Source organism: Mytilus galloprovincialis, chromosome 12 (assembly GCF_965363235.1).
Source record: "Mytilus galloprovincialis chromosome 12, xbMytGall1.hap1.1, whole genome shotgun sequence".
In the NCBI taxonomy this organism is placed as follows: domain Eukaryota; kingdom Metazoa; phylum Mollusca; class Bivalvia; order Mytilida; family Mytilidae; genus Mytilus; species Mytilus galloprovincialis.
In genome coordinates, this window is record NC_134849.1 from 38,258,667 (window position 1) to 38,273,390 (window position 14,724).

At 30.6% G+C, this 14,724-nt stretch overlaps 1 protein-coding gene across 5 annotated transcripts in view; it reads left to right on the forward strand.

Moving 5' to 3' along the window:
• Positions 1–6,073: 6,073 nt before the first annotated feature.
• The window catches only part of LOC143053457 (neuralized-like protein 4), a 93,065-nt gene continuing 84,414 nt past the window's right edge, over positions 6,074–14,724 (forward strand). For all 5 annotated transcript variants that reach the window (XM_076226246.1, XM_076226244.1, XM_076226245.1 and 2 more), the window contains exons 1-2: positions 6,074–6,159; positions 8,980–9,213. In XM_076226246.1, coding sequence (XP_076082361.1) covers positions 9,021–9,213 — 193 coding nt within the window. In that variant the 5' untranslated portion in view covers positions 6,074–6,159; positions 8,980–9,020. The remainder of the gene's footprint in view (positions 6,160–8,979; positions 9,214–14,724) is intronic.

Here is a 14,724-nt window from a genome sequence, read left to right on the forward strand (position 1 = left end):
ACTTTGCTCGTTGATAAACGTCGTACGGTGACCTATATTTGTTATTGATTGTGTCATTTTGTTGTCTTGTGGAGAGTTGTCTCATTAGCATCCATATCACATTTTCTCGTGTTATGTATATCAGATTCATTCATTGGGTGTTTGTTTTTGACGAATTGCATGGAAATGAAACGATAGAATCTCAATACGTTTAACATGTTTAATGACTGGAATTAAGCTATTATTGTTTTTGATAATATTTTGTTTAATATTCCCGTTTAACTTGATCGTAATAGACTAATTACATATTGGAAATTCGTAATTATAACGGTATTTTTAAATTGTTTGACTATTAGACTTTATTGTTCCAACCCGTAACAATGCATTCTACATTACGTTATGACGTGACTCACATTTCTATTGATTTCCATAAATGTTTAGATAGTATCTAAAGCTTTCACAGACTCAAACACCCATCTGTCATTATAGCAAAACAAATCATAAATTATTTAAACTAGATGTGCATATAAAGAGTCACGACTAGTAAGGAAGGATTTAAACCTTAACAAAGTCATTTAGTGCAGGTATCTGACCGTTTAAAAAGTATTGTATTTATATGGTATTTATTATATTCATCATGATTGTAAACCACTTTCCGTTAATTAATTCTATTATGTTGAGACCTAATATTGAAGACATTATTGTTAATAAACTGAATGCGACTTTTTTCTTTGTAATACTGGTTATTTCAAGCATTTCTGTCAAGTTTTGTCATATTCAGTTCAATAGTTTGAGAAAAATCTAGTATAAGGAAAGACGACATCTGAGAATGTTTCGAACGCACCTTTGATAAGCAAGGACGTTAATTTCAACAGGAAAACAAATCTCCAATATATGTAGGATTTCCAGGATTTCCAGGATCCGTATTCATGTTTCACAAAGACAGATTAAGCCGATTGTTTATTACTGTAACATCGACCTAGATATTAACCTAGAGAATTATTATTAATATGGATAAATTACCTGTTTATTTGATGAAGTCTAAAGAAAATGCATGTAGTATACTTGACAATATAACAATCACAATACACGGGATTGAAAGTAATGCACGAATATAAATAATGTTCGGACAAAGTGATAATAAACAAAGAAAACGAAAATCAAAATCTACGGAACACCGAAATAACAAAAGAATGGCTGAATATATTCAAAAAGTTGCAAAAGTAGATGCAAGTTCAGATAGAAATAAAAGTATCTTACAAGAAACTGTCAATATCTATGATGATCAATTAATGGAAAATGAAACCGCAATTCTACGGAGCTCAGAAACAAACACTATAGTAGAGAATGGTAAACTTAAATTACAGGAAAAGAATGCACTTTTTTTAAACATACATTCCGAAAAAGTTGAATTTGAAGATTTAAACAAAGTTACCAAACAACCAGAAATTAGTAAGCAGCAATTATTCGAAACTATGAAAACAGACTAAAACTATACTACAATATCAACTCGAAATGCAAATCCAGAGCAGTCAGATGAATCTGATCAAAATGATGATGGTGATAATGATGACGACGACGACGACGACGATGATGATGATGACGACGATGATGATGATGATGATGATGATGATGATGATGATGATGATGATGATGATGATGATGATGATGATGATGATGATGATGATGATGATGATGATGATGATGATGATGATGATGATGATGATGATGATGATGATGATGATGATGATGATGATGATGATGATGATGATGATGATGATGATAATGATGAAGACGATGATGATGATGATGATGACGACGATGACGACGACGATGGTGATAATGTAGATATAAATGCTTTTGAAATCGACGATATCATTTCAAAAGCGGAAATAAAGAAAAGTAGACTGTTCTCTGATAAATTCATCGCAAAACTGAAAGAAACCGGGAACATTATATAATATGATCGTGGATCTGATGAAGTAAAACAAGTGAATCCAAATGATGTTGGTTATCAAATGTATAAACAAAATGTAGAACATGACTTTGTGGACGTAAGAACTTATGGATTTCGTCCGGATGATTCTAACGATAAACTTTTGTTGATGGCTAAATTTGCTTTTGACAAAAAAAAACTGTTCGTTTGTATAAAATGATTGATGTTCATATTAGATAAATTTTAAATTTTGAATATTGATTTCCCTGATTTCGAATAACTTTCTTTTCTATAATATTTCAACTAAGAAGTCTTTTAGTAAACAGCTTACAATGTCAAATTAAAGTTGATATGTGACGGAATTGGAAAACCATCTGCATACATTCAATATTTGTTTTCATGCTATTTGTGACTGAGAGCAATGTTGTGTAATATAAATACGATTGATTGTTGTTGTGTTTAGATAGTTTTTATTAAATTTCTTTTAAATTTAAAAGATAAGAAAACAAAAATAAAACAAATCTTAATGCTAATGATGTAATGTATGAGAGTATGCATGCGTGTACTGTTGTATGGACTATCTTCATAATATTGAAAATATGATATATATGACGATTGTATTGTATGTATAGATATGTAGTATGATGATAAAAAAAAAAAAAAAAAAAAAGACGACATCTACAGTCGATTCGAGAAAAAATTCTTCGACAAATCAGAACAAAGTCGCATCAAGATATAATAGAGTGTGGACCAACACATGATCAAATATCTATCTAATCTGCCTACAAATAATGGATTATGATAAACAAGATGATTAAAAGAAAAAATTAATACCACTAATGGACCTCTTTGTCTTCTTTATAAGGTGTCTTTTGGTTAATTTATACCTCTCATTTCCTCAAAATTTCAACATTTTAGGCCAATAAATTAAAACAATTGAGAAACTTTCATTCATTTATGGTAGAAATGTTATAAGAAATGAGTTATTGAAGCATTTTAGCAGAATGAACAATCAATGTAAAAGTTTTCTGTCTCCAAGGAGGTTTTCAATAAGTCCTTACGTATTAAATTTACTCCGCGTTCCAGAGAGGGACTTAAAAGGCTTTTCGTTTAGTGAATAATTTGTCGTTACAGGTTGCACTTTGTAAATACAGCTGTTTCTCAAACCACGCCTGTTACTAAATTCTAAATTGACCGTTTGAGGCAAAAAATGTGTACTTTAATTGACAAGTAGGCATACTGTAAGATGTGGACTGGAGACAGAGGTAGGATTGGATACTTTATGTAATCTTGTATGTAATAATAATTGACTGCTAAACATTACATTTATAGTATTTTGATAAGATTTCAATATGTTATCAAAACAGTTTTAAACAGATTCTAGGCATTTTTTATCAGACAATATGCAAATAAGGTAAACTGGCAATGATTAAAGTCTTGTTTTCAAATTATTTAAAGAATTGAAACAAGGGAGGAGGTACAAAATGTACAGTAAAGAAAAACTTAGAATACACACAGTGATTTCTTTAAGGCTATAATTCTGATAAATGAGTATTAATGTGAGAAAAACTGATTTTAGAAAGTTTTCTATTTGAATAAATGTTTGTATAGGTTGCACTTTGTAAATACAACTGTTTCTCAAACCACGCCTGTTTTGGGGAGAATTTGAATATTCATAGAAAATTAATTTTGTTTACATACTGGTTCTGTCATCTCACAGAGACATAACTTGGGAATGTTACCAGTAAATAAACATGTGCATATTGTTGACATTGAAATCTGAGGTAATCTTTCAAACGAGGTAGGGGTAGTTAAGAAAATTAGTGTTAGTTTAAACTCTGAGAAGTTCAGGGCATTTAAACGTTGAAAATATGCCGCACAGTCCTTTATTTTGACCTGTTGTAGTTGCATATGAACCTTAAATTATAGGATAAGATTTTTGTCAAAAGATCATGGTAAAAGTGGTACAGTTTTAGCCGTAAAAGGAGTTCCTATGGAAAATTACAGTGTCATATTTACACAAATGAATCCTACAGCATTTAAATAATTCCATCCACTTATAACTCTATATTTATTTATGTATTTCCTAGGAAAATATTCTTTCATTGCAGAAAAAATGTGCAGAATTTATATTTGTTTCAAAGAAAGAAATATTTGGCATGAGTAACGCTTTATCCTGTCCAGAACTTTAGAAATTTCACATAACATTTCATTGCACATAAGAAAATAATCATTGGAAGTTAACCAATCAAATTTCTCCCATTATTTCATCTGTGTACAAGGTTTAGCGATCATGTAACCTCAAGATTAAACACTTTTCTATAGAAATCCCCTGAAAAAGATAATGGTTATTTGAAATACCCAAAGACATATGTTTATTACACAGAATTTTTTTTACTGCGAAAAAAATGTAGGATTATTTACCTACAACTGTCAAATTCAAGGAAATAGTTTTTTTACCTCCTTTCGTATACAATTTGATGTGGCGTACCATGATTTGGTGGTATTACACCTATAATGATAACTAAAACATCTTTTAAAAAAGCTTGGAGTAATAGATATATATCTTTCTTGTCAATAATTGAAGAAAACACTATAATTCATGCAAACGACTTGTTCTTATGTCACAACATGCACATGATGCAATAGATATGCATTTGAACTCAAACGTAAAGTATTGTTACAAAATCAGTCTAAGTATTGCTCACAATTTTATATTCTGTATATGTTGACTATGTTGAAAAATGTTGATAATACATGTGTACAGAAAACAGAAAAGCAAACAAATATATGAGACTTCCGTTTGTTTTTCGCCTTTGCCTTTTCTGCTTTTTTCTTTTGAAATAGCATTCAATGTGTCATTTAGCCTTTGTCGATCAATATTAATATTTTTAATAGAAGCTGTTAAGTGAAAACTCTAATAACCAGTCATTTCGCTTTTCTCTGATAAAATAACTGTTGACACACATATTAAAAATAACATAAAAAAGACACCAATATGTTATACCTTTAAAATTAACTTTATAGATATACAATAAACAATATTTTTTTCATTATACTTAATTTTCCGATGCATAATCACTCATTCATAATATACATGTTCAAAAGTTTACAATATGCATCAGTTGTTTAATATTAAAGAAATGTCAAAATAATTCGTGAGATATAAATATATTAAATCATCTATTATTAACACAGATGTCAGGTTATATTTGTAAACACACACATGATCGGATACTTAATTTTGTGTAAATGTTATCGTTGTTTACACTATAACGGTTCAATAAGGACGCACCTGATAAGAACGCATCTAGCAACATAAGATTTGTTTACGCATAGTAAATAGTAAAACTATGATGTGTACTTGTAAGTTAGCTTATTGCTAGATATTTTGATAAACTTTACATCGTCGGTTTATCTATACTTGTACATATTTGAAATACATAATTCGCTTGTTTGTGTTTTACGCCACTTTCAACAACCTTTGCTTCGACTTTTTATATATATGTAAATAAAGCTTGGATACAAGCAAAAACACAACACATCTAATTGAAGACTTTGCCGGCGTACTGTAAATATAAATGGACTTGGTAACTGCATTTTAAGTTTTTAATGTTATACATGAAATGAAAAAAGAAATAAAAGTACATGAATTCACTGAAACATTCTTTTAATGATATGTTATCTAGCGCGAATTAAAATGTTCAATGTATATGTTTGTGTAACGTTTTAAAATGTTAATGTCTAGTCAATGTTAGTTTATAACAGTGTTTAATATTTGTCCAGCTGTGCACAAACATATATAGCGTATTACTAAATACATTTGTCAGCGCTCATCATTCCTGAACTGAATTGTCTACAATGATAGATTTACAAAGCATGACTATGATTGATAAAATTGTGTATGCTAACTGTGCATTTATGTAGCAGTAAAAAAGTTTATATTGTGTAATTACATCATTGTACATATTTACGAAGAATTGAAATGGACAGACGAAACACGATTATGCCCTCAAAATCAGCAAAAATATCTACGTATTGCAAGCTGTAAAAATCTCCAAAATGTCAAAATGAGAACAATAGTACACTAGTAATGCATTATCTATTTAAAGTATTCGTTCAACTGTCATACAGGTAACCGTGACTTGTTTATTAGTTACACCTTTTTCCTTCCTGGTTACAATATCTGAACTAATAACGTCCATTTTGTTATAATTACAACTTGCAATTCCGGTAAATATTAGGTAAATATTTATTTCTATCAATCTGACATGTAAACATGTGCTTTTAAAATGCATTTACCATGTTGCGATGGTTATATATTTATATATAAATTCGTGATTTAAGAGACGATCTTAAGAATTATGGAATAACAGGTTTTATAACAAACTGAAACAAAAAATATGAAACAATTTTATCGAGTAAACTAATAACTTAATTTATAACAGAGCAATTTACAAACAACAATACTAACAGAACTTTTCAAATGACAACAACTGAATTATCAAAGGTGTGAACATTTCAAAGAGCAGTCACAATGAATAAACACGTATCGGTAAACCGATATATGAAGATCAACTTCTTTCTACTTTATTTGTTTAAACCTATTGTTCATGGTTCACTATAAGTCTGTCAAATTGCGGTTTGGACCATAGGTATACGTCTGAATAAGGAAGGTTAGCTATCCTACTTCAAAATTAAACAACAATGAATGGCAAAGGAGAATGTGTCAAATAGACAACAACCCGACCAAAGAAATATACATATATATCTTCGATACTATGATTTCAGTAAATGAGTTTTTATTTAAAATGGAAAAAGTGCAAAATAAATATAGGGGAATTTATCCCATACCTTTCCAACTAAACAAGAAAGAAAATCAATAATAAATACGCTTTGTCTTTATTATTACAAACGTCTATTAAATTCAGCTCTACGCGCACTTTTCTGGTTTGTTTTATCTTCTGTTATCTTCGAGATTGATGACGGCTTTTAACATAGCATATATAAAAGGAAAACATAGAACATGCGTCTTAAAAAGGAAGATACGCTTAACTTCTTAAATCAAAAATAAAAGAATGGCAATGGGGAATGTGTCAAAGAACCAACAAACCGACAAGGAACCGAATTATACATATATCTTACTTCGGTACTCTGATTTCAGCAAATGTATTTTTTTTTAAATTAAAAAAGTGTGAAATAAATTAAGGGGAATTTTTCCCATACTTTTTCCACAAAAAAAGGAAACAAATCAATAAGAAATGTGTTTTTTCTTTACTATTAGAAACGTCTATTAAGGAAGCTCGCTTGTCTAGTTTTGGGAAATTTGGTCAGATTTTCAGAATCCTCTGGTTTTGTTCATTTCAATGTCGTAACAAATTTTGCCAGGAGACCCCCAATTTTCTTTTTATAATTCCTTTACATGTGTAATGATAAATTTCTATTATTTTTAATAGTTTTTGAGGACTTACACTTGACAACGAGCACGGTTACCTATACATTTTTTTTGCTCTTTTGATTTATGTATTAATCTCCTATCAATAATGCTAGTTCTTTGAAAAACTAATTATTTTGAAACTGAGAAGCCAACTCCCTTAAATTCTACACCCTGCACACGTTTCTGTTTCGTTTAATACTCTTTTAGCTTTAATGTTTACGAAATAATTCTTTCATGACATGCTTTATGCTCATTTGAACATGAGTATTAAATGTTTTACAAATATAATGCCTACCCATGTTAAAATGAGCATAGACCATGGCATGATAGAATAATTTCGATTCTAATAGGAATATTTTGAACTTCTGTACTTCGAAGCGGACCTATAGCATGTATAGTAGACGCTCCAAAATGTCGCCTTTTTGATTTGATGAACACAAATGTTATAGAAAGATCAACAGTTTATCAATACAAAAAGAACAGAAGCATTTAAACTTTCTTTTAGAATGTTTTTATCTAATTTCCTGATGAGCAACACCAATAAAAATGTCCATCTGACGTTACAATTTCAATTGTAACGTCAATCACGTGCAGGCTATGTTCTATTCAAATAAGAACATGGCTTTGTACCCAAAGCTAAAGAAGAACGTCATACTAGAATTGATGTTTTACCATAGCATATATACAAAGAAACATTAGACATTACTTTAACATATAGAAAAGCGTAATTGTGTTTTAAAAACGATAATTAGTATCTCAAAATGACACCAGAGGGTGATCATTTTAGGAAAACATCATATGCCCTACTGTTAAAACTCGTGATGACAACCGACAAACGAACTAGTAATATACCCAAATCTCCAATGAATCATATTTCTTATATATAACATTGTATTAATGATAATAAAGCAAACGTCAAATCACGTTTAGCTTAGTTACAATCTTCACAAAGCGATCAACCACGAATACGAGACACCACATGCAAATCAGAATATGTTCATGTTATGCTAAATTTTTAAGTAACTTCATACAAATATTACAATCTGTTTTAGTTAGGATATATTTGATATGTATCTATCTATACTTATATACAGGAATATTTGTTTTCCCCAATCAAATTCAAAAATACAATTATTTGTATTTTATTTAAATTGTATTAGTTGCTTTCTTATTAGAATTACGTGTAAGAAACAGCTGAACTGTTCTCTTGATTCTACATCATCATTACAAATCACTTAGAAATTTTCCGTTTCACTTTGTCCTTTTGTTTTGGCTTTTTGAAGCGAATTGCTACGTTGATTTTTCGACACTTCCAATATTTGAGCTTTCATAAGGAGGGAGTAAGAAACTATTTAAAAAACTTGTACACTTTGGAAGAATGTAGCGTAACACTGATGTGAGCACGAAATAGATTTGAGAAAAACAAGAAAAACAGTCACTGCTACCAAATCGACATCAAATTTGGACAATACGGACCTTTGATGAAGATAACAATGAAACTAAATGAAGAATCTCGTGATCGGTAGTCCTGTCCCGTAGTTATATAAGTTATATCTTTGTACCTTACGAATGCAAAGTATAATTACTTTCTTTCATTTTTTAACATGGAACACATTGTCTATTACAGATGGTTGAAGTAAGCAAATTGAACAAAAAATTTGACAAGAAATGTGGAAGTTTCATCGTATCTGTGGTGAAAACATTTCCCTAGAAAACAATTGTACCACTGCAAAGCGATTAAATCCAACCGAAACAATTGATCAAGGGTTTTGTTTTACCAACACACCATTAGTGAATGGCAAAGTTTATGAAATACAAGTAGACGAGCTAGTTACCAAATGGAGTTCCTCACTTATCTTAGGTACTTTTTGTTATCATACTTTACAAGCTAATAATAATGTTATTGAAATGACCAAAACCTAACACTACTATCAAGGAAAAGGTTGATAGAATCGCTATTAAAAAAATCAGAGCTTTTGTCTAAGAAAACCATGTATCAGATTCAATAAAAAATAGTTTGACCTTTTACAGTTTCAGATATTATGTGTTAGTGTAAAAAAAAATCAAAAATTGGCAGCTCTAATATTTGTAAGTTAGGACTGTGACAATGTTGAGTAGTTAATTTCTGGCACTTCCCATCTCTTTTTTATTTCATTATAATTCTGCATTTCTTCCCCCTATCACAATGTTTGGTATCAATTTAATATCATTAATTTCTTAATATTATCTGCATTTTGTAGACTTTGTGACAATTTCAGTATTCACTCAAAATGGAACACTGCACAAATGTTTATATCATACTAGCATTATAATGTAATCTGTTCAGTCAACAATGTGAAATGATGATTGTTTAACCTAAACATGCTAAATCAGTTGTTAACTTGTGAATTGTAAAATACGTCAACAATTCATAATGGTCATTGTCAATAACTTTTCTTGTTCATCTTATCTTTAACAAGGTATATTTTCTAAACAGTAGAACATGACTTAACATTTCTAGTATAGTGTATGAGGTTTTACTGCAATGACAGTTAAAATGTTGTCATAAACCTATATATTATAAAAAAATATCAGCTTTTTCAAATGTTAACAAGGATTTTGAACTTTAAAATATGTACGTCTCGGGGATTCACTAAAAGTACCAACTTTTTAAAGCTTGTATTTAAGACAGAAAACACGAAACGAAGTTTCAGATAACGGAAAATGCTCAAATATAGTTCTGTGTTTTGTATGACAGAGATACTACATGGGCTACTTTTTTAACCTTACTTTTTCAATGCAACCATCCCATCATTACGATAATTATCATCCGATTGTTAACTCAGAGTAGAAAGTTTAAAAACCCAATAATTATGTAATATTTCTATACAGTTGTCTTCAAAATCGTCTGCTAAAATGGATCAATTATGTAGATTTGACTAATATTCGAGCTATTTGTATTACATCAAAAAGACCGACTAGTCACATTAACATTTGTTCACATTATGACAAAACGCTTTATCAAATTTTGAATGAAATACAGTCGACATGTTGTTATTTTACATAAAATGAGATTACGGTCAGAATATACAAAAATTGCATAAGAAAAATAAAAAAAATAAGGAAAAAATATACAAAATTATAAAAATCGATAAACACAAACTCCACCGAAAAACAAAGATAAACCGCAATGCTGTGGGAGTATGCTGTTCCTAGTAGAAGTATCTCTAGTCTGCATACTTATGTCAAGTACAACACACATGTACATGTACACATCAGTTACACTATGTTACCGTCATCCTTGTGGTATATGGGACGCTAGATAGGAATATAACTGTGAAAATGTTATCTGTTTTACGATACCTGTATTACATGATTGATTGATTGATTGCTTTACGCCGCATTATGTATTACATGATAATCAATCAATGCTGTTTACGTTCGTAAAACTGCTGCAACATAACCGTTTCCAATGTTTGCTACAACTAATGTCATACAGTTAGTGTTTGAAAAGCAAGTTGTTGGTTTGGTAAAACTGAAGTTTTGATATATTGTTTTATAATTAAAATAATGAGCTATGTCATCAGCAATGCCCATTTGAAGAATATCTTTAATTTGGGAAATATGTTGCATCTCGCTAAAGTTCGGTATACATATTGATTATTAAAACAAGTACATTTTATCAAGGTTATAATTATAATTATTATACCAAAGATTTATTACGAACTTTCATTTTTGGTAACATGCAATCACGTGACATGGAATAATTCGGTTGATTTTATTCAATTGCATGGCAGGAAGATTAACCCTTAAAATTAAAACTAGCGGATAACCTTTTTAGTTTTTGATTTTTAAACGAATTCTTAAGTGTTTTTCAACAATTAATAATAGCCTGCCACTGTTTGGTATAAAAAAAAACAAATGTGGCCCTATAGAAGAAATGAATACCCAAAATTGTCAACCCTTAAAAGTTGCGTCCTCATTGAAATAACCTTGTCGTATAGATAATTTTGGATATTCACCTTTTTCATGTTTTCTACGGGCCATAAATGAATAATATAACTCCTGACATGAGCTAATTGTTCTGAAATGTTTAATAATAAGTGTTCATATAATCTTCACTACGCCATCATATCTTCGTTGTGGTAGCTATTATCATTGAACAAAGTATAAGTCATTTTAAATCGAACTTTATTGTCAACTTTGTACTTATGACTGCTCAGAAAAATAAATCATTGCACTATTAAAAGAAGGTTGTTGCAGAACAATTTATTAAAACATCAACCTCCATGTAATGTAGTCTCTCTGTCTAATAATATTTTCTTTCAAAACACACTCAGATTTATTTTTCTTCACAAAACATGTTAATTAATTTCGGAGGGGTAAACACTTTGCCCTATAAGGTGTCTAATTCACAGAAAATACCAACCATATCGTTTGACAAATCAAGAGTTGCTATCTGCAACAGGAAAAGCTACATAGATGGGAAAATGAAACAATTAACAACAACCATCGTTAACAATACTTAGCTTGCATAATTACTGAAGATTTGACTTTATGTTTCCATTCACGCTCTCAAGGTAACACAATTCCAACAGAAGTATTTTGATGATTTGAAGGTATTCACAATAGTAGGACATTTCACATGTGGTATACGTTAGTTAATACTTCAAGCGTTTCTACTGTATCATACAGTTACACCAATATTCTTTTATCTATAGTATTTAACTATAATCAAGGATTGTTGGACCTTGATTTAGAAGAATACTTAAAGAAACCTCTGACATGTGAATGTTTTATTCATACTGAAATCGTTGAATACCATTTTTCGTGGATTTCTTTGGTACAGGTCAACCACGAAATTAAATGTTAAACGACTTACACATTTTCTACTGGCGTGTATGCAAACTTAGGCAAAACTACGAAATTCAACATTCACAAACATGTTAGTTTCCTTAATCCACGAATACCAGCACACACACATAACCGAATCCATAGTAGTTTACATTAGCAGTCCATACCTCATATTTGACGTAAGCGTTTATCTCAATACCGGAATATGACAAGCAAGACGATTCTAATTTTAAATGATTACTTGCTCTCAACTTAGTGGCAATATACACGCTTCGCTTGCATATGGGATATACATTTTAAAGCTAATTCGATATTCGAGCGCTAACAGCTACTATTCATAGTTTATAAAACATCACCGGTGTCTGAGAATAACGAGTGTGAACCAGGGTTTATCGGAAGATACCACTATCTTGATGATAAATATTCACAATTGATACATGATAGTTTTCGAGAATAGAGTCTGGGTATGGACTTTTCATCTCAATAAAGTGTTCCAGTGTTACAGTATGTGTCTTTGTAAATTGTTAACCCTTTCGTTTAAGACCAGTTACCTCCAACTAGCATGGTTCGGTACTTATACTTTGTCGTTGTATTATTGTGTTATTGTCATTTGTGTATTATTGTGTTATTGTCATTTGTGTATTTTTGAGTTATGGTCATTTGTTTATACTTGTGTAATGGTCATTTGTGTATTCTTGTGTTATGGTCATTTGTGTATTATTGTGTGATGGTCATTTGTGTAGTCGTGTCTTTCCTTTTTGTAGATTTGTTTGTGTTATTGCGATTAGGATTAAAACACAGTGGTGACTGCTGTATCCCTTTTTTCAATTTTGTACCTGTTATGTCTGTTTATATTGTTCACACAGTATTGTCAATACAATGGAAATAAATAAACTCATCATAAATACCAGGACTAACATTTAACACTGACGCCCGACGCGAGTTTCGTCTACATTCGTCTATATTTTTTAAACATTGTTTGACTCATCAGTGACCCTCGAGTCAAACAATGTTTAAAAAGGGCAAATAAAAAACGAAGTTCCAGAGCATTGCATACCATAATTCCTAAAAGTTTTGCCAAATACCGCTAAGATAATCTATTCCTGAGGTAGAAAAACCTTAGTATTTCAAAAATTTAAAGTTTTGTTTACAGTTTATTTATTATTATGAACATATCAATGAAAACTCAAGTCAACACAGAGGTGCTAACTACTTGGCTGGTAATACCCTCGGGTAAATAAATCTCCACCAGTAATGGCATCGACCCAGTGGTTGTAAATAAACTCATCATAGATACAAGGACTTGACTTTTACACTTACGCAAGACGCGCGTTTCGTCTACAAAAGAGTCATCAGTGACGCTCGAATCCAAAATTGTTTAAAAAGGCCAAATAAAGTAAGAATCTAATACATCTGTCATACAAGTGAGAGTGGTTTAGCTAGCTATCAAACCTGGTTTAATTCATATAATGAAATGCATCTATCAAATCAGGAAGATAACAGTTGGTTTCCATTCGTCTGATGTGTTTGAATTTTTTTTTGTCAATTGATAAGGGACTGAATTTTCCTTTGAAATCCGTACTTTTGCATTTTACTTTCAAAAATTGCAAAAGGCGACTGGTCTACACAAGTTTTTACATTATCCAAGATAATAGATGTACTCTTTTGTTGGTTTGATTGATGAAATGTTGCAAAGGCTTTCATGCATAACCTGATACCTTATTCTATAATTAAAAAGACAGAGTGACTCAATACTAAAATTTATGATCAAAGAGATGATTTTTCTTTTCCTATCGATTATTTAAGAAATAATTTATGGGGGCTTGAATATATCGTGATCTTACCAAGCGTTAGCCCTTTATGACAAATATATTACCCTGAGCGATAGCAAGGGGTAAAATATCAGCATAAAGGGACAACCCGTGGTAAAATTACGATATATTCAAGCCCACACGAATTATTTCGATTCAAATAGGACAAATACGGCATTTCTTTTGGATCGAAACGCTATAGGTGGAGGACAATATTTGCCGTTCCCATAAATAAACGCACCATTAAATTTGCGTTAAAGAACGGAGAAACTAAATTTTTGACGTGCTTAAACTATTTTCAAAAACGTATTGATATAGTTTTGGATGAATTTAAATGATAATTTACTTAAATGTATTATAGGTATAAAAATAATTGGCTTATACGAGATTTTAACATCGTTTGTTAATGTTTCTTTGTTGCTTTGATTTTTGGTTTCACAAGCGTGTATTTTCCCGTAAAATGCTTATATTATTACGTGATTTTTCTATGACGTCGGGTACCTTATACATAAAAAACACATGACATGGGAGTATATTCATATTTTACCACGCGAGGGTACTCAAAGCGTTTGAAGGACGTGATGTTATAATATACATTTTTAGATGGCGTTCCCTTGTGACCATCTTATGGTGTTTATAGATCTCAACTTGTAAGATTGTCTCGTTTATGTAACAACATATTATATTTTAGCTAGAGACATTTGTGTATTACTGAAAAATTAGAACAC